Source organism: Balaenoptera acutorostrata, chromosome 11 (genome assembly GCF_949987535.1).
Source record: "Balaenoptera acutorostrata chromosome 11, mBalAcu1.1, whole genome shotgun sequence".
Taxonomy (NCBI): Eukaryota; Metazoa; Chordata; class Mammalia; order Artiodactyla; family Balaenopteridae; genus Balaenoptera; species Balaenoptera acutorostrata.
The window spans coordinates 60845852-60867044 of NC_080074.1; the positions used below are offsets into that span (position 1 = coordinate 60845852).

At 48.7% G+C, this 21193-nt stretch overlaps 1 protein-coding gene across 5 annotated transcripts; it reads right to left on the minus strand.

The window, feature by feature from the left end:
- Positions 1–41: 41 nt before the first annotated feature.
- Positions 42–20295, minus strand: DGKA (diacylglycerol kinase alpha). Of its 5 annotated transcripts, XM_057556185.1 has the most exons (25): positions 19339–19356; positions 18539–18649; positions 14594–14741; positions 14100–14173; positions 13638–13770; positions 13313–13387; positions 12807–12856; positions 12373–12447; positions 12054–12173; positions 11826–11940; positions 11161–11249; positions 10905–11024; positions 10612–10710; positions 10354–10437; positions 10077–10150; positions 9695–9769; positions 9198–9283; positions 9017–9106; positions 2303–2463; positions 1963–2027; positions 1635–1725; positions 1153–1351; positions 916–1036; positions 664–724; positions 42–389 (listed from the first exon to the last, which is right to left on the minus strand). In XM_057556185.1, the coding sequence occupies exons 2-25, from the start codon at positions 18575–18577 to the stop codon at positions 306–308; spliced, it is 2328 nt and encodes a 775-aa protein (XP_057412168.1). In that variant the 5' UTR covers positions 18578–18649; positions 19339–19356; the 3' UTR covers positions 42–305. The 5 variants fall into 5 exon arrangements, with proteins under 5 accessions (XP_057412168.1, XP_057412170.1, XP_007179607.1 ...); XM_057556187.1 differs by lacking the exons at positions 18539–18649; positions 19339–19356 and adding an exon at positions 20167–20295; XM_007179545.2 differs by lacking the exon at positions 18539–18649 and having other exon boundaries at positions 19339–19448.
- Between the last annotated feature and the right edge of the window lie 898 nt (positions 20296–21193).

The following is a 21193-nucleotide window of genomic DNA, read 5'->3' on the forward strand; positions in this document are numbered from 1 at the left end:
TAAAGGAGTGGAGGTATAAAGGAAGGAGGTGTACCACTTACTTAACAGATATCCCAGTGGGAAAAAAAGTCATTTTATTCAGATGAGGCACTTTCAATGTATTGTTTGTGACGTGTGTGTGTATGTGTGTGCACATGTGCATGGGGAATAGTGGAGGTGGTGCAGGATAATAAATACTGTGAGGGTGAAGGAACACTCCCCTGAGCTGGCAGGAGGGTTGGGCAGCAATGTACAGAGCCTAGGGAGTAGAGTCCAGGGACAAGGAGGTGGGTTCAAGGCTGGCTTGGAGGCCGAGATGTCCCCCCTCAGCATAAGAAGCCAAAGAAATTGGAGGAGCGGGGGGGTGGGCCCATGAGCATGGGCATCTGGTTCCTGTGGGTAATCTTGATCTGGAAGGGAAGGAGGCGCATTCAGAGATAAGATCTAGTGCCTTGGGGCTGGAGCAGCAGAGATTTGGGGGAAAATCTGTAGGGTTCAGGGTGGGTTGCCAGGGTCCTAGAGAGGCCATGGTAGGAAGGCCAGGGGCTGAGAAATCAGGATTTGGGAGGAAGGGTGCACAGGGGAACTTCAGGCCTCAGCAGGAAGTAAAGAAGCTGTGGAATGGAAATTTAGGATCCACGGAGCCTGGGGGTTCAGTTTTTGGCAGGCATAGGCAATACTCACTGTACAGGGTGTCTGCATCCAGGGTTCTCCATCAATTTGCATGGGGAGGGTTTTTGTGGTGCTGTGTGAGGTCAAGGCAGATTGGTGGCAATTTCTTTATCAACCGAGTACCAAAACTCTGTTCTTAGGTTGGCCTTGAGACCCTTTGTTACTGAGGAAGATCTGGTATAGTCCCTCCCCACCATTCCCATACCCTTCTGCTTTCCTGGTCCCACTCCTTCCCTCAGAGCCCCCAGCTTGAGTTTTCCTTACTGGAAGGTGATCTCAGAGCACTTGGCTAGCCGATGTCCAGCATTCTTGAGCTTGGTATAGATCTGGCCCATCTCAATTGCACCCTCCAGCCCTACTACTTCCAGCCGCTTGTCGCTTAGGTCTGGGGGGGTGGGTGGGAAGTAGGGAGACAGGTTTTGTAGAAGCAGGGTTCCTCCAAAGAGAGTCACACCTTCTCCTTAGTCCCCCCAACTAAGCTCCCAAGGCTACTCCTCTTACCTGGTACACAGGTTTTCAGGATATCAGGGTCGGTGATCACTTTGGCTGTAGCACCTAAGGCCTGGTTGATCCCATGGATATCGCTGTGCGGTCTCTTGGTGTCACCCCAGAGATTGGAGCCGCCATGCGTGCTCGGGATGTTCAGCACTGCGATGCCTTCTAGGGACAGGTTGCTCAGATCCAGTGGTTTCCCACAGATCTGAGGGGAGGAGAGCACAGATCCTTGCCTCATGGCATCACGATGGACATGACCGCTCCCTCCACCAGATAACACACTGGGAAGACTAGGATTTGGAGTTTTGCAAGAGGTGGAGGGAACTAGGGACTGGTGTATCTTAAGAACTTGGGAGATCAGGATTAGAGAGCAGGGAGGTCAAAGTATAGGTTCAAGAATATGAGAAGTTCCTGAGGGCTCCTGTGGAGGGAGAAATTAAGATATAAGGGGCTAAAAAGGATGTGGGGTTGGCTCTCATCACGCCCACCTCAACTGTCAAAGATTCCTCCAGCTTTTTGCACGTTGAGAAGATGGATTCAGAAGTGGCAAATTCGAAGTACCATAGCTTGTTCTTCATTCTGTGTCGGTCCCAACACCAGGCCCAGGAGGGAGGGGACAAATTACACAGTGCTGGCAGAGGTGGGCTAAGTGACAGGGAAGGGCATCAACCTCCCAACTGCAGTCCCATGGGGAACAGGGAAGCTTGGTTGAGGGGCTTCCTAGAGGTGTCACTGCCCGTCTAAGCGCTGAGTCAAACTTGGCCACCATGTGGTCCCTGCCACTGTGTATGCCCACACCCGTCCCATTTTCCTCACCTGCTGTTGAACTTCTCAGGATATTTCTCCCGCATGATGTGAAATCGGTGAGCAATAGAGGCATCCTGGGGAGTCCAGGGCATATGAGATCAGAGGCCGCCTCCTTCCTCAGCACAGAACCCTCTCTCTCTTTAACTCTCCAGTTTGGGAGTGATATGTCCCACATTCTTTTTTTTTTTTTTTCGTCCCACATTCTTTTCTTGCAACTCACACCACTGTGCCCACTCCTGATTTCCCTGTGTCACAGCTCCTTTACCCTCTACCTTCCTTTTCTGCCCTCCTCCAGCCTCTGCCTGCTTAACCCCCACTTCCTCCCCGCCCCATGCCCCACTCCACTGACCACACCAATGGAGAAGTAGTTATTGATGATTTGAAAGGGGACTGGGTCACTCTTTTCTTCAGTTTGTTGGGGTATCACCTCCACAGACCATCGATCCATGTGTACCACCTTACTCGTCTCTAAATCCTTGAGGATCTTCCCCAGATTCTGTCCCTCATACCCTAAGGATGGTATGAAGACAGGTTAGCACTGAACCCCGGGTCCCAGACGGACCTCCTCTCAGCTCCCAGATCCACAGATTCCCAGGGATCCTCTGCCCTGGTTCTGCAGATCCTCCGAGCCCTAAGCAGTGAAAGGGCAGGGGTGTTCAGTCATGGCTCCCATGGACCAATCTGAAGGTCAGACTCTTACTGACCCTTTTCTCCACACTGTCACTGTCATGGAGGGTGAAAGTTCCCAATGTGTGTGAGCATCTAACAATAACGCCAAAGTTCATTTGGAAGAGTAAAGAAAATAGCCAGGAAAATGAAAAGTGCTGAAAAAGATAAGTGATGAATGGGAATAATCTCTCTCTTTCTCTGACGCTTCCTCTCCTCATTCTACCAGATAGAACACAGTATAAAGCAAGGGTATCAAAACGGTACTAACTGGCACAGTGACTGGAATAAAAAGTTCAATAGTAAAGAACAGAGTGCCCAGAAATAGACTCAAGTATATATGGGAATTAGTATATCGTGACATTTTAAATAAATGGGGAAAGATAGATTATTCAGTAAATGGTACTGGATGTAGAAGTCACCCCTTACACTAAAATAAATTCAAGATGGGTCGAAGAATTTAAATGTAAGCAGAATTTGTACTAGCAGAAAACATGAGTGAATGTTTTATAATCTTTGAGCAGAAAAGGCCTTTCTAAAGCATAGTACAAAACTCAGAGCCGGGCTTCCCAGGTGGCGCAGTGGTTGAGAATCTGCTTGCCAATGCAGGGGACACAGGTTTGAGCCCTGGTCTGGGAAGATCCCACATGCCGCGGAGCAACTGGGCCCATGAGCCACAACTACTGAGCCTGCGCGTCTGGAGCCTGTGCTCTGCAACAAGAGAGGCCGCGATAGTGAGAGGCCCGCGCACCGCGATGAAGAGTGGCCCCCGCTTGCCGCAACTAGAGAAAGCCCTCGCACAGAAACGAAGACCCAACACAGCCAAAAATAAAGAAATAAATTAATTTAAAAAACCCAAATACAATGATTTAAAAAAAAAACAACAAAAAAACTCAGAGCCAAACAAGAAAAAGACTGATAAATACAATTATATGAAAATTAAAAACTTCTGAAATCAAACAGAAGTAAAGCAAATATATCTGGAATTTTCAAAATTGCCACAAAATAAACAGAAATAGTTCTGACAAAAAAATAAATAAAAAGACCTAACCAAGCAAACAAACAACTTCTGTACAGTTAAATAAACACACACCTAAAAAAAAAGACAAAAGACAAACTGGGAAAAAATATCTGCAGCACACATAACAGACTAACTTCAACATTCAAAAAGTGCTTACAAATCACTATATTAAAAAAGTCAGGGGACTTCCCTGGTGGCACAGTGGTTAAGAATTCGCCTGCCAATGCAGGGGACACGGGTCCGGGAAGATCCCACATGCCGCGGAGCAACTAAGCCTGGGCACCACAAATATTGAGCCTGCGCTCTTAGCCCACGAGCCACAACTGCTGAGCCCACGCGCCACAACTACTGAAGCCCATGTGCCTAGCGCCTGTGCTCTGCAACAAGAGAAGCCACTGCAATGAGAAGCCCATGCACCGTAATGAAGAGTGGCCTCTGCTTGCCACAACTAGAGAAAGCCTGCGTGCAGCAACAAAGACCCAACGCAGCCAAAAATAAATAAATTTAATAAAAAAATAATAATAACATTAAAAAAAAAAGTCAAGAACTTCCCTGGTGGTCCAGTGGTAAAGAATCCGCTTTCCAATGCAGGGGACACGGGTTCAATCTCTGGTCTGGGAACTAAGATCCCACATGCCATGGGGCAACTAAGCCTGCGCACAACTACTGAGCTCGTGAGCCTCAACTACAGAGCCCACGTGCTCTGGAACCCATGCACCACAGCAAGAGAGAGAAAACCCTCACGCCACAACTAGAGAGAAGCCCATGAGCTTCAACGAGCGCCGAAAGGAAAGATCCCACGTGCTGCAACGAAGACCGGAGGCAGCCAAATAAATAAATAAATATTTTTTAAAAAGTCAGTGGAAAAATGGGCAAATAACTCAAGCCAATCACAGAAGAAATACAAATGGCCAATATTCATATTAAAGATGCTCAATATTACTAATAGTTAAAAGAATTGTAAATTAAAATTGTAAATTAGTTAACTTTTTGTGCCTATCAGATTGACAAACTATGAAGAGACTGAGAAAACCAAATGCTAATGGGATTATGAATAAACTGGCACTCTCATTTGCCGTTAGTTGGAGCATAAATTGGTATTTCATTTTTGGAAGACAATTTGGCAACTTTTATGAAAATGTTATCAAATTTTATCAAAACATATTCTCTGACACAGCAATTCCACTTTTAGGAATTTCTCCTACAGAAACAAAAATCCACAGAGATGGATGTATAAGGATTATTTGCTGAGGTACTCTGTAAAACAGCAAAAAACTGGAAACAATCTAAATGTCCACCAGGAGGGGAAGGTTTTATAAATTATGCCAAATCCATGCTATGAAATAATGTGCAGCTACTGAAATCAGAATGAAATTTCTATGTAGTATCATGGAAAGTTCTTCAAGACATATTCAATGAAAAAAGAAGTCCCAGGACAATGTGTGTAGTATAATCCCATTTATGTTTGTTTAAAAGTTATGTGTGTGTGTGAAACAGAAAAATGAGTGCAAATAGGAAACAGTAGTTATCTCTGGGGAGGAACGTGGAATTTGGTGAGGGGGTAGGGAAGAGGAAACCTGTATGTGAAGACTCACACATTTTACTTTTTAAAACCTTTCACAGTGAAAATGTACTGATGCATTACTTGCGTAATTTTTAAAAACTAAAATAACTAGTAAAATGTTTATACTCTTTGAGCCAGCAATTCCACTTCTAGAAATCTCTTCTAGAGAAATTCTCCCATCTGTGTGCAGAGATAGACTGCAGTATGGTGTGTAATAAAAAACTGAATGCTACCCAAATGTCTATCAATATGGGACTAGTTAGGGAATTCCCTGGAGGTCCAGTGATTAAGACTCCACGCTTCCACTGCAGGGGGCACGGATTCAATTCCTGGCTGGGGAACTAAAATCCCACATTCCGCGTGGTGCAGCAAAAAAAAAAAGAAAAGAAAAAAAAAAAGTCTTCACTTCCTCACATTCCATCAATGGTTCAACCCACTATAATTTGCCTTTCTCCATACCACACCGCTGAAACTCTTTTGGCAAAGATTGCCAATGACTCCTGCCAAAACCAATAGTATATCTTTAGCTCTCATTTTAACACATGAAACTCCTCACTCAGCCTCTAAAATACCACTAAAGTTACAGAGGACCTGCTCTGTTTTTTCTTAGTCTCTGTGGTAAGCAAAACAATGGCCTTTCAGAGATGTGCACAACCTAATCTCCAGAATCTGTGCATATGTTGCCTTAAATGGCGAAAGAGACTTTGCAGATGTGATTAAATTAAGGATTTTAAGATGAGGAGATTATCCTGGATTATCTGGCTGGGCCCTATGTAATCACAGGGCTCCTAATAAGTGAAAGAAGGCTACAAGAGAGAAGAGTCATGGAAGGAGATTTGACAACGGAAGCAGAGCTTGGAAGGATAACATTGCTGGTTGGAAGGGGGAGATATGAGCCAAGGAATGCAGGCAGCCTCTAGTAACTGGAAAAGACAAGGCAAGGGATTCTCCCTTGGAGCCTCTAGAAAAAATACAGCCCTGCCAACGTCTTGATTTTAGCGCAGCAGTGGAAACGATTTTGGATTTGTGTCCTCAAGAACTGTTAAGATAATACATTCGTGTTGTTTTAAGGCACCATGGTGATTTGTCACAGCAGCAAGAGGACACTAATACAGACTCCTTTAATAATTCATCTTCTTCTGTTCAACCCTTAAATAGGGTGTTTACCAGGATCTGGCTGTCCTTATCCACTTTCTCTTCTTACCTCTTTCCCTGGGTAACCCATCTACTCTGAGGATGTCAATTACCTCCTAGGAGATGACTCTCAAACACATATCTTCAGTCCTGACTTCTCTCCTAAATTCTTAACATCAATTTCTGACTACCCACCACACATCTCCACCTAGGTGCTCCACTGATACTTTATTTTTTTTTTTTTCCACTGATACTTTAACTCAGTACATCCAAAACTGAATCTATCTTTCTTCCTTAAACTGGTCCTCCTCCTATATTCCCTATTTTTTTTTTAAATTTATTTATTTTATTTATTTATTTTTGGTTGAGTTGGGTCTTCATTGCTGTACGCGGGCTTTCTCTAGTTGTGGTGAGCGAGGGCTACTCTTCGGTGCAGTGTGTCGGCTTCTCATTGCGGTGGCTTCTCTTGTTGCGGAGCATGGGCTCTAGGCCCACAAGCTTCAGTAGTTGTGGCACGCGGGCTCAGTAGTTGTGGCTCACGGGCTCTAGAGTGCAGGCTCCGTAGTTGTGGTGAACGGGCTTAGTTGCTCCGCAGCATGTGGGATCTTCCCGGACCAGGGATCGAACCCGTGTCCCTGCATTGGCAGGCGGATTCTCAACCACTGTGCCACCAGGGAAGCCCTATATTCCCTATTTTAATAAATGGTATCCCCATCTGCTCAGTCCACAAACCTAGAAAATGTCTTAGACTTGTCTTTACCTCTTCCTCCACAATCCATTAGTTACCAAGTATTGTGGCTTCTACCCCATGACTCCACTGGTGCTGCCTTTGCTTTTGTGCTGTTCATCACTTGACTAGACTATTGCAATCGAGGTCCTGCTTTCTTCCTCCAATCCATCCTCCACAGAGCTCCCATGGCGGTATTCTTTCCATCAATCCCCCTTCGAATCTTAGGATTTTTTTCAATATCAACCCAAGTTTTCATTAATGCTCTATTTATATCATTATTTTCATGATTCAGGTGGAATTAGCAGAAACTGCTATGAGAGTCTCATTTGCAAAACACAAAGTGAAGACCCAAAGTTCATGATTTCAAAGTGTCTAATACTGTTAATGAAAACAAAGTCAGATGTTGAGGATTTAAGCATGCCCCCCCCCAAATGGTCATATGTTTACATACAAGATTTAAATTATATTATGCAGATATATTTCTCCTTTCTGGAATAATATTTTATATAAAAAGTAATTTTTATTATATACAAACTATAATTTATATATATAAAGTATTATATATGCATACACACACACACACACACACACACACACACACACACACACACACACACACACCTATTTTTTCTTTTAGTTACATCTTTCATGAGTTCCAGAGCTCCCCATGGTTCAGGGATTGCACATTCAAATGCCTCAGAGGCTAGAAACGTAAAGTGAATGAGTGGCAGGGAGGTGAGAGGATTGTGTTGAATTGAAGAATACATGACCCACTTCTTAGAAATAACCAAGGTCAAAAAAATTCAAAACACTGCAAGACAAACAATACAAAACACTACACATCATTTCTGTGGGCTGTCAGTTTTCAAACTCTGGCAGGATGAAGTTGAAAACTCCTCACCACAGCATTCATGACCCTCCATTATCTGGACCCTGTTCAATTCAGTCCTCCCTCTTCTCATTGCCCACTGTGCACCCTATGTCCCAGTCACAATGAACGACTCGCTTTCCAAAATGCACCACCATGTTGTTTGGTGACTCCTCTGGCCTTACACAACTTCTTCCACCAAGAATACTTTTTGCTCTCCTTAGCAGCCTCCTATTCCATAATCTCCTGTGAGATCTCAGAGCTGGACTCTGAATCCAAGAGCCTCAATTCCAAGACAACTTCCTCAATTCCAAGACAATTTCAATCTGCCCCACACTGACCTCTCTATCTACCGATTACATCTCTCAAACTTTCTCTTTGAAGGGAAAAAGAGACTAGAAGTGGGAGAGCAGTTAGGAGACTGTTGCAATAGACATGGGAAAAATTATGAATGAATGAATGACCCCTGATTACAGCTGACCCTTGAATAACGTGGGGGTTAATCCGTGTATAACTTGTAGTTGGCCCTCCGTATCCACTGTTTCTCCACATCTGCAGATTCAACCAACCATGGACTGTGTAGTCCTGTAGTATTTACTACTGAAAAATATCCTCAGTAAGTGGACCGGCGCAGTTCAAGACCATGCTGTTCAAGGGTCAAGTGTAATTGGTTGAATAAATGAATGAATCATGGCCGAGCTCCCTGCTAGCTCCATCACTCAGCAACTGGCTTAGCTCTTATACAACCTTCCTTATTCCCACATTGTCCTCTCTACCCCATATTCTTTGATTCTGAGCCCTAAGACTTGGGAGAAACAGAAGGATATTTTTAGGTTTATAGGGAAGAGGACTGTCACCCTTGACCCTTCTAGGTTCAGACTGTCATCCTTGACCCTTCAGGTCTTTGCTTCTTCCAGAGCTCTCTTCCTTTGGGACAATCCACTTTGGGACCCACCCATCTGTGCCTCTCTTTTCCGCCAAGGCTTCTTCTTCACCAGATGCCTAAATGCCTTCTCTGTGTGCCTTTCCCTACCTACCCAACTCCCCCACTCCCCAGGAAAACAATTTCTAACCACTTACCTCCTCCCCATCTTAGGCAACGAGCCAGATCATTTCCAGTGCCCAGGGGCAACACAGCAACAGGAGGCACAACAGGCAAGTTGGCTTTGTCTGTGGAGGCAGGTAAGGAGACGGATGAAGGGAGTTAGCTCTGGAAGGCCACTGCCCCTGGGCCCAGCCCGGAGCCGCTCCCTGCACTGACCAATGGTCTCTAGAATCCAGCCTACTGTGCCATCTCCGCCACACACCAAAATCCGGTAATCAGGAACATCTCTGAAGAATCTGAGCCTGAGACAAAAGGTGAGAGAGAAGATGAGGAAGGATAACTGGACTGAGGCTACCCAACTCTTGGACAGGCAGAGTAAGTACTTCTTGTCTCTCATTCCTTATAACACCCTTCCCCTTTGTCAAACGACTTGTTTCTATTAAGGGTAGAGAAAAAGTACAATGGGGAAATCTTATAGCCACTCCTTAGTGGTGAGGGAGAAATTGGTATCTCCATTCTTTGAGAGCAGAACAGAGATGAGCTAGAGAATTCAGAGGTAGGGATACCCAGCAAAAGCAGAATTCTGAAGTCTGGTTTCTTGGGCTTCCCCTGGCCCTCCCCTCCCAACAGGCACTCTTTCCTGCTCTCTTCCAACATACACAGATAGGCAGACACACACAAACCCTGCGATACAGGCCCTAACCTATACTCACCCTGGCTCGGGACCATCCTTTAGGAGGTTAAACACCTGTCGAGGGTTTAGTAGATACTGGAATTTCCAAAGCACCCTGTGTGGGGAAAGAGGAAAGCTCATGGCAGGGCATGGCATGGATATTCTGTACTCCACTCTCTCTCTCTCTCTCTTTTTTTTTTTGGCCGTGCCGCGCAGCATGCAGGATCTTAGTTTCCCCACCAGGGATGGAACCCCTGCCCCCTGCAGTGGAAGCATGGAGTCCTAACCATTGGACCGCCAGGGAAGTCCCTGTACTCCACTCTCTTGATGTCCTCAAGGTATGTCCCCTGCATACACACAGATTCCCAGCCTCTGTCCATCTTCCCTCTCTATTTTACAAGACCTAGTAGAGCTCTTCTCACCTCTCCCCTTGCTTCCCACCACTCTTGGGGTTGACAAAGACCAGAAGTGGGTGGGTGTTAGAAACAGGGTCAATCTGCATTGAGGGAAGAAAACAAGGATAAGGAAAGCAGGATTTTGTCAGAGTTAAGATGGGCCCCAGAGACAGGAGCAGAGGGCTGGCATTCCGCCCAGGCGGCTTTCCCTTCCCCCAGGGAGCAGGAACCAGTCCCCAGGTTTCCCACTTCATTCCCTCCTATGAGGTCCCCACCATGAAGCCCAAGCCTCTCAGCCCTGTACCCGCAGTGCCTCAGAGGTGCTCAAATTCAAATCATCCACGGTCTTCTGGTTTGTTTTGCTAATTTTACGCTCCTGTCCAGAGGCCTAGGAAGGGAAGGAGGCAGAAGGAAGGAAAACTGGATTGTGTGAATCCATAAACAGATGAGAGTCTGACTTGAATCCTAAAAATATAGGCTCTCTGCTCTAAATGGCATTGTGTGCGTATGTGAATTGGGGAAGCACTCCTGTCCCCTCCCAGCCGCTGTCCAGGGGTCTCACAAGGACGCTGGGATAGATGGAAGATGGACGCAGGATGTGATCGCGGAGCAGCCCACAGTCACACTCATGGCCCATGGCTGGCAGGCAGTCGTCATGGATCTGAAAGACAAGGCAGGCACGGAGAGATTGTGGAGGGAACCCCGTCACCTCTCAGCTTGGGGTCTGCTACTGCAAGAGAGCCCTCGGGAGTAGGGCAACCAAGGCTGTAAGGGAGATGTGCCGGAGGGGGCCACGGAGAGGGCAGCTTAGGGAGGGGCCCAAAGCAAGGCTGGAGGGATAGCTCCCGGACTGACCTCTAGGTGGCACCACACACAGTGCAGCCCAACCAGACTGTGGTAGATCCGGATCTTTTTCTGACAGCGGTCGCAGCGTCCGGATTCACAGCCTCCTCGCACCCACACATGTGACTGGACCTTGGGGAGAAAGGCAAACTCTTGTCTGAGAGGGTCTGAGCAGGGACTAGGGGAAGGCCTGAGGGCAGCAATGGGCCAAGAGCCAGGACCAGGGCCAGGATGCGGGTGGTGATCCGGTGGGCGTGGGGTCACTCACACCAATGTCCTTCCGAGACTTCGCGTAGGTGCTGACTTCACAGGGCAGGGCCTTCATGGCACACTGGTCGTGAACGACGTACTTACAGACTGGGCAAGAGTGAAGAAGGTCAGAGGCTTAGCTGCAGCCCCTCCCCCTATTTCTTCCTTACCTGGAGGTGAGACAGCATCACTCACTGAAACATGGCATATAACCCCTTGCTGTGAGGGTGTGGTATAGAACTGAAGTTTGGGCTGGGGGCTCACCTCCAAGGCCTGTGCCTTTTGCTCACTCTTCCCCCTAAAAGAGCAATTGCTACTGCATGCCCAACCCCACTCCATTCATGTGTCAGGAACTGAGCTGGATGATGTAAAGGAGGTCCAGATATAACAGCAACAATAACACCAACAATAATAATAGCTAATTTTTATTGCAGACTTAATAGTATGTACATGCACTACATGAAGCACCTTTCTTGCATCAACTTATTTAATGCTCACAATTACCTCATTCTCAGTTGAAGAAACTAAGACTTAAAGAAGTTATGTGGCTTTCCCAAGGTCACATAACCAGTCACTGGCAGAGCCCAGGATTCAAAGCCAGGTCTCTCTAAGTTCAGAGCGCCGTGCTCCCACAGATAGCTGGGCTGCCCCTCTGTTCCCACACTCCCAGGCCCCATCACTCACGGTTACAGCTCAGCCCCTGTTTGCCAAGACCAATGCTCGACTCGCACAGGTTGCAGTAGACTGGTCGGGGGAACCTCTTGGGTCTCCACATGTGCTGCCCATTGTCCTTCAGGGTCTGGGAGGGCACAGCAGATGCTGGGGAATGTCTAAGCCCTTAGAGTGTCAACCTCTGGCAAGTACAACCCAAGGCAACTGTTTTACCCATCCTCACAAGTCTCTCCTACTCACCATCTCCAGACCCAGTAGCACTAGCAGTGGCACGGTGGTGGCCCCAGCCCGGAGCCACTCAGCTAGGGAGACAGAGCCACTGCCATCATAGTCAATCTCTTTCATCATCTCCTGAAGAATCTGAGCAGAGAATGTGGGGAGGTGGACTTCTGGTGTGAGTAACCCCTCAGATCTGACACTTCTCCACTGCCCCCTAGGACAGCCAGCCTAGCCATCCTAGCCAAGGGCACCAGGCTGCCTGTCAGAGATGGGGTGAGGTAGATAAAGGTCTCACTAGGGAGCAGGTACAACAAGGGACATGCAGGAAGAATTGCCTTACCGGCCTCAGCTCAGACACCTCCCAATCCAGGTATTCAGCCACTCGCATCATCTGTATGATGATTTTGTCCACTTCCTGAGGGCCGAGAGGGTAAGAGCCACAGCCATATCCTGCCTCACTACCACCATCCAAACCCTCCTCTAGAAATCAGGGTTCCTGAGTTCCACCCACAGACCCCCTCTCATTCTCAGGTGTCTCTGCCAAGTAAATGAATGTCTATGTGTCTGTGTTTGCAAGGGAGCCCCCAAGTTGTGTCTCCAGCATCCTCTTTTAGGGGTCAAGAGTTTGGGACCTACTCCCAGATTTAGTCCTAGAGGACTCAGCTTCTCCCTCTAGCTTCCTCTGCTTCCTAAGATCCTGGAAGAGTTGGGACAGGTGGACACAGACAAATGGACACATATTCCCTTGCCCAGCATACAGGTCCCCCAACTCACTGAGCTGTCCAGGATCCCATTTCTGTCCGTGTCGTACAGCTTGAAGGTGACTGTGGGGTGTTTTAGGGGGCCAGGGTCAGTTTGTGAGGGATACCCAAAGAATTCATAACAGAATACAGGGGAAACAAAGAGATAAGGAGAGACTTTTTGGATGAAGAGCCCAGGACGTGGGGCTGGGACTGAGATGGGAGACAAAAAGGGAGGGGAAACAGGTCTGGATTCCACCCTTGGTGAACCTGATAGGCGAGACAGTACACACCTCCCACATCCCATCCCGGGTCCCCCACATGAAAATATACAAGACGTGGGAACTAGGGTGACTATGGTGGATGGCGTTAGGTATAAGGCGTCTGGGAAAACAGAGGAAATGGGCCCATGCTCTGGCCCCACCTTTGTCTGGCCTGTCAGCCTTTAGGAATCCTGAAAAAATGAGGGAAGGAAGGCTGGGGAGTACCCTCTCTCCCTTCACCTTTCCTTCCCTCTCCCAGTCCAGAATGGTAACTCACACTCTAGCTTGTCTTCTGGCCGGCCACCCTCCAGAAGGGAAAAGTAGCAGGAGACATCACTGAGACACACCACATCTGGTTACAGAAAGTACAGCAGATCTGAGGTTGGGGCTCCCTCCAGTCTGGCTCTTCTCTTTTCCTTTGTTCCAACTCTTCCCTTTAACTTTCCTCCCTCTGGCTCCTAGGCAAGCCTGGCTACCCTCTACCTCCCCCTCCCACCACCCTGCCCCCAACATGTGACTCAATTCAACTCTCACCCCAAAACCCACACTTTATTTGACTTTTCTTCAGGAGGCCCAGCCCAGTCCCACCTACGTGACCATACCTTCTTTTACAGTCTCTTCTAAGCAGTAACTAGTCTGGAAGGATTGAAACAGTGCCAGGCTTAGGGGACTGGGAACATTATCCACGTCCAGATAGATTTTCAGGAATTGCTGGAATCCCTCGTACCCAATGGCCTATGATGAGAGCAAGCATTACCCTGGGGAGATCTGCAGGATGGGAGTTGGGGACTGAATTGGGAGTGGTGGGGACAGTGACAGTAAGTGCAGGGTTGAGAAGCATCCAAGGCAGGAATATGGTTTATTGGGCTAAGTCCTGAGTTACTAGAATCTCTTGTTTTGTCCTAAAGCAATAGTTGCAGTAACAATGGATGCTGGGGAATCTGGAGAGAGGATAGCAAGGGTTGGGCCCAGAATAATCCCTGGAAGTTGGGCATCCCAATGGAGTAGCAAAAACAAAGGTGGGAGGAGTTGGTGGAGGAGAGGATTTCCCAGCTGCCACTCACATCTCCTTGGAGATATTCAGCCATTTCACCATCCTCAAAGAGCTTTAGAACATCACTGACCTTTTTGGTGGAGTCTAGGATGTGAAGAGAGTGAAGACAGCATTAGTCTGGTTCAGCTCTCCCTGCCCTCTGCCACAGTCCCACCCAGGCATCCAACAGGAAAGAAGATTCCAGTGAGATGAAAAAGAAATTCCAAGAAGAAATACAGAAGTACAGAGAGAAAAACATTTCAGATCCTCCAAAGTGGTTGCCCTCTTTATTTCTCTTCTCTGAGATTTGGTGCAGGCAGTCAAGATTCAGAGAAGGTGGAAGGAGAGCTAAGACCACGGGCATCTTCCTATTTCCCTCCCCTCCTGCTCCCAGCCAGGCATATCTCAGGAGCATCCTGTCTCAAGGCCACTGGGGAAAAGAGGGGGAACTGGGGGGAATGAGGAGGAGGAGGTATTGTCTAAGGGTAAGGTCTCCAGGACTGAATGACTGAGAGGAAGACTCACATTCCATGTATTTTTGCAGCTGGGCAAAATCACTGGGGCTTATTAGGCCCCTCTCCTTGGCCATCTTTCTTTTTTTCTTAAGGATGGACACGAAAGCAGCTTGGTAGTAGTACTTCTGGCTCCTGGAACTCTGCTTCCAAGGGTAGCTCTGGAGGAAGACGACAAGAGCATGTGGCAGGACTGGCCAGCTGTCTGGGTCTCTTTGCTTCTGTATACTCTGTTCATTTTCCACTCTTACTACTATTTCTGTTCTTTTCTTGTTTCTGAGTCCCTCCCTAAGTCTCTTCCTTTCCCTGTGTTCCTCTCCTCTGTGTCTCTATCTCTCCCTGACAGTGTCTGTCCTCTGTCTCTGTTTCTCTGACTCATCCCTGACTTTCTCTCCAACATTTCTGTATCCTTCTCCAGCTCTCTGATTTCTTCCCCAATCTGTCTTGATTCATCTCTGACCATCCCTCACCTCCCTCCCCCCCACCCCTCTTTCCCAGGCTATACGCGTCTCTGTGTGAGTGTCCCTCGCCTGCTCCTACCTTTTCTCCCTCCACCCCCAATCTCTGCAGTCTCTGCCGGGCCTGCGCTCTGTCCCATCTCCCTTCTCATCCCGCAGCCCCGGCCCTCCGGTGGTTCTCACTGAGATGGCGGCACGCCTCCCGAGCCACGACCCCATCTTGCTCCGCCTCCAGGCCCGGTCCCCAGCCCCGCTCAGCTACCACTCCCAGAGCCACCCACGCCCCGCAACGACCTCTAGCGCTTCTGACGCGCGCGACACAGAACCAGCTCTAGCCGGGTCCCCAGCCCCGGCCACGCCTCGTCTGCGTCCCGCAGCGCTCCACTGGGGAAGGGCGGGACCCAGGCACGAGAGATTGGGGAGAAGGTAGGGGAAGAAGGCTCTGAGCATCTGCCTGGCTTCTCAGCTCCAGGAGGGTTGTGCTGAGTGCGGGAGCCTTCCTTCCACCCTGCTAGGTTAGCAGTGTTTAGGGAGCCCCAACTTTCAGCTATGGGACCCAGGGACCAAGGAGGAGCCATCACGTGGATCATGCTGACCACTGACCCAGGGGCCAAGCTGCAGAGGGCAACTTGCCTTGAGGATTCAATAACAGCAATAACAATATTTTACATGAGCATAGTACAACACCACTTTGGAGTCAAACAAAACTGGGGTTAGTCATATCTGGGTTCCATTCTTAGCTGTGTTACCACTTGTGACTTGGGCAAAGTACAGCTATAAAATGGCAGAATGATACCTATCTTTCACAGTTGTGAGGATTAAGTCAAATAATGTATGAAAAGTACCTAGTATAACAACTGGCATATAGAGGGCCTACAAAGAATGGTAGTTATTGTATTAACAAGTAAAATCAAATTCTATGAGATAGGAAATTATTGGTACAGCCATTCTACAGGTGAAGAAACGGGAGCTCAAAGAGGTTGGGACTTCCCAAGGCAGGTGACAAGTGGAGGAGCCAAGGCTCCAACCCAAGAACTTCGTGGTGCAACCCCCCTCTCCCACCGCCTCTCTGTCCTCCTCTTGTTCCACTCTCCCCTTCACACACTGCCTTCTAGTCTCACTGCCCTCCTTTCTGTTCCTCAAGCATGCCAAGTTCTTCCCTGCTCAGGGCCATGAGACTTACTGTTCTGTCTGCCTGGACCACCCTTCCCCACTCTTGGCAGAGCTGACTTCTTGCCTAAGTTGAAATGCCAGCTCCTCCAAGAGACCTTCCCTGATCATTCTGTCCTAAGGTAGCCCCACCCCCCCTCCTTTGCGTAGCACCCTCTTTTGTTTCCTTCATAGAACTTATCACAACTGGAGATTATCTAGCCCATTTATTTGCTTCTTTGTTTACTGTTTGTCTTTTCCTACCAAAATGTAAGTTCCACAGGGCAGGAACTTATCAGTCTTATTCACCACTGTATCCCCAATACCTAATCCCCATCATGTTATAAGTGCTCCATATTGGTTGTACAAATAGTTGTATAAAGCTAGGGAGTCATATATGAGGACTCTTAATCCAAACAAGGTTAAATGGGATGCCAGAGTATCCATCTGGACAGTGAGGGGAACATGAGACAATGTGGAGCACATATAGTAGGTGCTAAATGAATATTTGTTAAATGAATGAATGATGCTAAAAAGCACTTATTGTGGTACTCCATCCAAGGCCCTGACCTTCTGTCTCCCCTCCGCCCACTTATTTAGGGTGGTTGGGGCAGGCTTAAGGAGGCAGTTAGGGTCTAATAGAATTTCTTTTCTGATGGTGCAAGAAACTTCTCTGTAACCTCTGCCCTTGGGACATCTCTGCCACTCACCTCCATGTATAGCATTCCTGTTCTGGAGGCTCTCTGGGAACACTTAGAAGGGGGTTCTGAGACACTAATATTGTGGAGAAAGGACTCCACCCATCTGGCCCTTTCAATGACTATAATCTAACTTCTCCTGCCAACAGATCTAACGAATACATAATAGTCTTATGGCTAATGGGGCCTGTAAGGCTTAATTAGCCTCTCTGATTACCCCTGGGGATTCTTAGATGGCTCCAAGGTTCTAGGAAATGGAATCTGAGAGAGAAAGTGACAGGGAGAGAGCAAACAAGAGAAAAACAGGAGAGAAGACAGAATACTTCTCTCTTGCCTGTCTTTTCACAAGCCCCCCGCATCTTACATGTAGTATATAGTAGAAGTTAAAAGAATGGACTTTTGAATTAGATAGGCTTGGATTAGAATTCTAGCTCTGGGGACTTCCCTGGCGTTCCAGTGGTTAAGACTCCGTGCTTCCAACGCAAGGGGCGTGGGTTCGATCACTGGTCAGGGAACTAAGATTCCACATGCCACGCAGCGTGGCCAAAAAGAAAAAAGAATTCTAGCTCTTGGGTGAGTTATTTCATCTCCCTGAACCTGTTTCCTTATCAGTAAAATGGTTACCTGGAGAAATCAGTCACCATGGGGGGGGGGGGGTTAAATAAGGTAATACATGCAATATACTTAGCAAACTGCATGGCACAGAGAAAGAACTCAATAAACATTAGCTATTATTATTATTGTTATTATTATTATACAAGGGTGGTACCTAGAGAAACCTATCTGGAGAGTAGGAAAAATAATGCCTTGGACCCAGGATGGCATCAATTCTAGGAACTCCCAGCAGCAGTGAAGCCCAAGTTGTATACCTTCCCACTTGTGTCATGTCTCAGGCACAGGCATGTAATATCAGGATCCTGCATTTTGCCTCTGGGAGGGTGAGGAGGTGGCTATAGAAACTAGACTATCAGGGTCCAAGGACACCCCTGGGCTGGGACCTTGGACATAAAGGCTCCTGGGATTTTTTCAGTTGTCCAGGGCCTTAAAAGTCTGGAGCAAGACCAATTTTGTCCTGCTCCGTCCCAGCCCCGAGGCTATAACCTGGGCTAGTCCAGGCGAAGGCTAGGGCTGGGAGGGTGGGGTCTGCTGCCCAACCCGCCAGCTATTTGTGACTCACCCTTCCCCTCCCTCCTCTGGTTTCCCTGCCCGTCCCTACCAACTTGGGGTGAGAAAGAAGTTGACTTGGAGACAGAGAATCCTAGAATGTCCTCAGAGCTGGGAGGCACCAACTCTCTTATTTTACAGAGGAAGAAACTGAGGCCCAGATAGAGAGCCACTCTCTCAGGGTCACACCCAGACTCTAGACATAGTGTCCTTAGTCCATTCCATTAAATCTTAGTGTCTCTGGTCTTCTAGATCTTATTTTAAACATTAAGTACTAAAATTGCTGGTAACTGAGAGATAACTATGATTTCCAAAGCTAGTGCTAACATTTAAAGTTTCCTTTTTCACATCAACACTCATTGCTCACATTCCAAGTCATGTAGGTTTACCATTACCCAAGAATCAGCTATGCCCCCAGAACACTCAGGCTGACCCAGCAAGGAACCCCAAGGGGCAGGCACTCCCTTCTGAGGGCCCAGACCTGATTACCTGGACTTCTGAATCCCTTAACCACACCAGGGCTTGCATCTTCCTCCTCTTTCTGAAGACTGAGGGAGGGTCTCTTCCTTCCTGCCCATCCCTGCTACCAGTCAGTGGCCCCTGAGAGGGAATCATTTGGCTTGAAGCCTTAATATTTGTTAAGCCTCCACAAACATCGCAGATGGTAGTATTGCCTGATTAAGGGGGTGGTGTTTTTTTGTGTGTGTGTGTGTGTGTCACTGTGCAGTACAGGAGGAAGTTACGATGTTGGCACGCTTGGGGGATGTGGGCTCATACGGTTAAGAGGTTGAGGAGATGCCCAGCAATATTTGCATTTCTTCCTCAGTAAAGCTCATTTCCCCCATTGAAAGGTGAAAAGTGGGATTCAGACCCAGGTAGTTTCAGAAACTTCCCGGTGACAGGTGTGGAAAGGAGAGGGGTGGGAAGTTGGGGACCAGGAGGCCAAACAAGAACACTTCTCCACCCGTGCAGCGCTGTGCAGGTTCCAAAATGGACTTTCCTCCGACTCGGGTCCCCAGGAGCCAGCTTCAGCATCCGTCCGAGTGATTGGGACAGACGGAGGGCAAGGTCTGGGGAAAACACTGCTTACGGGGTTCTGGGCCAGCCCTCCCGCTGCCCCTCGCTCCTGGCGCAAACCCTTCTAGCTACCCGCTCCAGCTGTCACGCTTCCTCCTTCTCGGCCCAGCAGCCCTACCCTAGCCCGTGGGGCGTCCCCTCCCGCGGCCCCCGCCCCGGCCTGCTCCGGTGCGGGAGGGCGGGAGGCGGCAGGGGGCTCGCGGGGTCTCTACCTTGCCTGCGGAGGGCGCGCGGTCGGAGCTGGAGCGCCGGCGCGGGAGCTGGAGCCCGAGCTGGGCTGGAGGGGACGGGCCAGGCAGACGCCGCCGCCGCGGGGCCGCCCCGCTCCTGACGACACAGCTGCCCGCCCCCCACCCCAGAAGGCCCGCCCGCCGGCGCCCGCGCCCGGCGCCGGGCGCCCCCAACTCTAGAAACTTCTAGTTCACCAGACCCGATTCCTCCTTCCCCCGATTATCTCCAGGGCTCTGGTCTGTGCCACTTTCTCCACATTCCTGCGCAGCTCATCTTCCCGCCCCGGTAACAGCTCTGTTTCTGTCTTTCCAATCCCTTCTTTCCAATCCCTCACAGCCTGTCCCCGCATCCCAACCCTGGGAGGCCAAGGTAGGGGGCGGGGCCGCTGATGAGACAGCTTGGCTGTTGCCCACCCAACTTCTCACCCTCTCCTAACTGCTGCCATCAGGGGATTTCCCTTCCCAACTCCTTTCCATCCATCCACCGTGGATTGAATTCACACTCAGGAGGTTCCGCAGGAGCAAGGCCAGAGTTCCAGACTGCACATCCTAAGACCAAACACCTCCCTGCCACCATGGACTCCACACTGCTTGACACTGCTTGAGAGAATCTGCCCACCTTTGCCTCCAGGTTCCTCACCTCCATTAAACCCAAACCCCAGGTGCCTCAGATTTGTTTTCCCCAGGCTAAGGACACCTCCTTCTCTCAAGACTCAGATTCTTCCCTTAAGTCTGGGGTTGTGATTCAGGTGCAAAGAGCATTCTGGTCTGAGTTCACCCTTTCTCCATGCCCTAACCCTCCCACTTTACCTGCTGGCCTTGGCAGGTGCTGTGGAAGGCCCTGGCCAAAAGTCGGGGTGAAAGGAGATCCTTTCAGCTTCTCCTGTCTGGAAACTGTTTGGAGTTAAGGTTCTTGGGGCAGCATGGATGGTGGTGAGGCTGATAGAGCAAGGGAGAGAGACTGAGGCCTAGGGACTTACTGGTAGGAACTGAAGACCCAGGCGTCCTGCTCCCTGGCCCCGCCCCAACTCTGTCTAACCCCCTCCTACTACCCTTCATTGAAGTAGGGCACAGTAACAAAGGCTTGAGTTCCTGGAATCTTCCCTCATACACCCGGTGGTGGAGAGGGGGAGGGAGAGCTCTGATTGGAAGGGTGTATGTGGGTGTTGTGTGTATGTTGTACGTGTACACACATACAAACACAAATGTAATATATACATACTTTTGGTGGAGGTTGGGGAGGAGAAGGAATGAATACACGAGGCCCTCTAGTGGAAACAGAGGGGTCTAAGCAGTTCTTGACTGTTTTGAGACTTGTTGGAAGAGAATCCTCCATTTTTATCAGAAATACAGCTTCTGAGTAATAGGGTTTGGAGTATCGTTGTTGCATGTGAACTGGAGATCTGAGGCAGCGGTTGGAGAGGATCTGTCTCTCTGCTCCTGTCTCCTCTCTAATCTTAAAAAGACAAGGACACTCCCCATCCTTCATCTCCCCTTCCTACATGACCTCCTCAGTCATGAAATCATAAGCACTTAAAAAAAAAATTTTTTTTTAAATTTTATTTATTTTTGGCTGCATTGGGTCTTGGTTGCTGCATGCGGGCTTTCTCTAGTTGTGGCGAGTGGGGGCTTCTCTTGTTGCGGAGCCAGGCTCTAGGCACGTGGGTTTCAGTAGTTGTGGCACGTGGGCTCAGTAGTTGTTGCATGCAGGCTCAGTAGCTGTGGCACGTGGGCTCAGTTGTGGCACATGGGCTAGGTTGTAGCACGTGGGCTCAGTAGTTGTGGCAGCACGTGGGCTCAGTAGTTGTGGCTTGCAGGCTCAGTAGTTGTGGCTCTC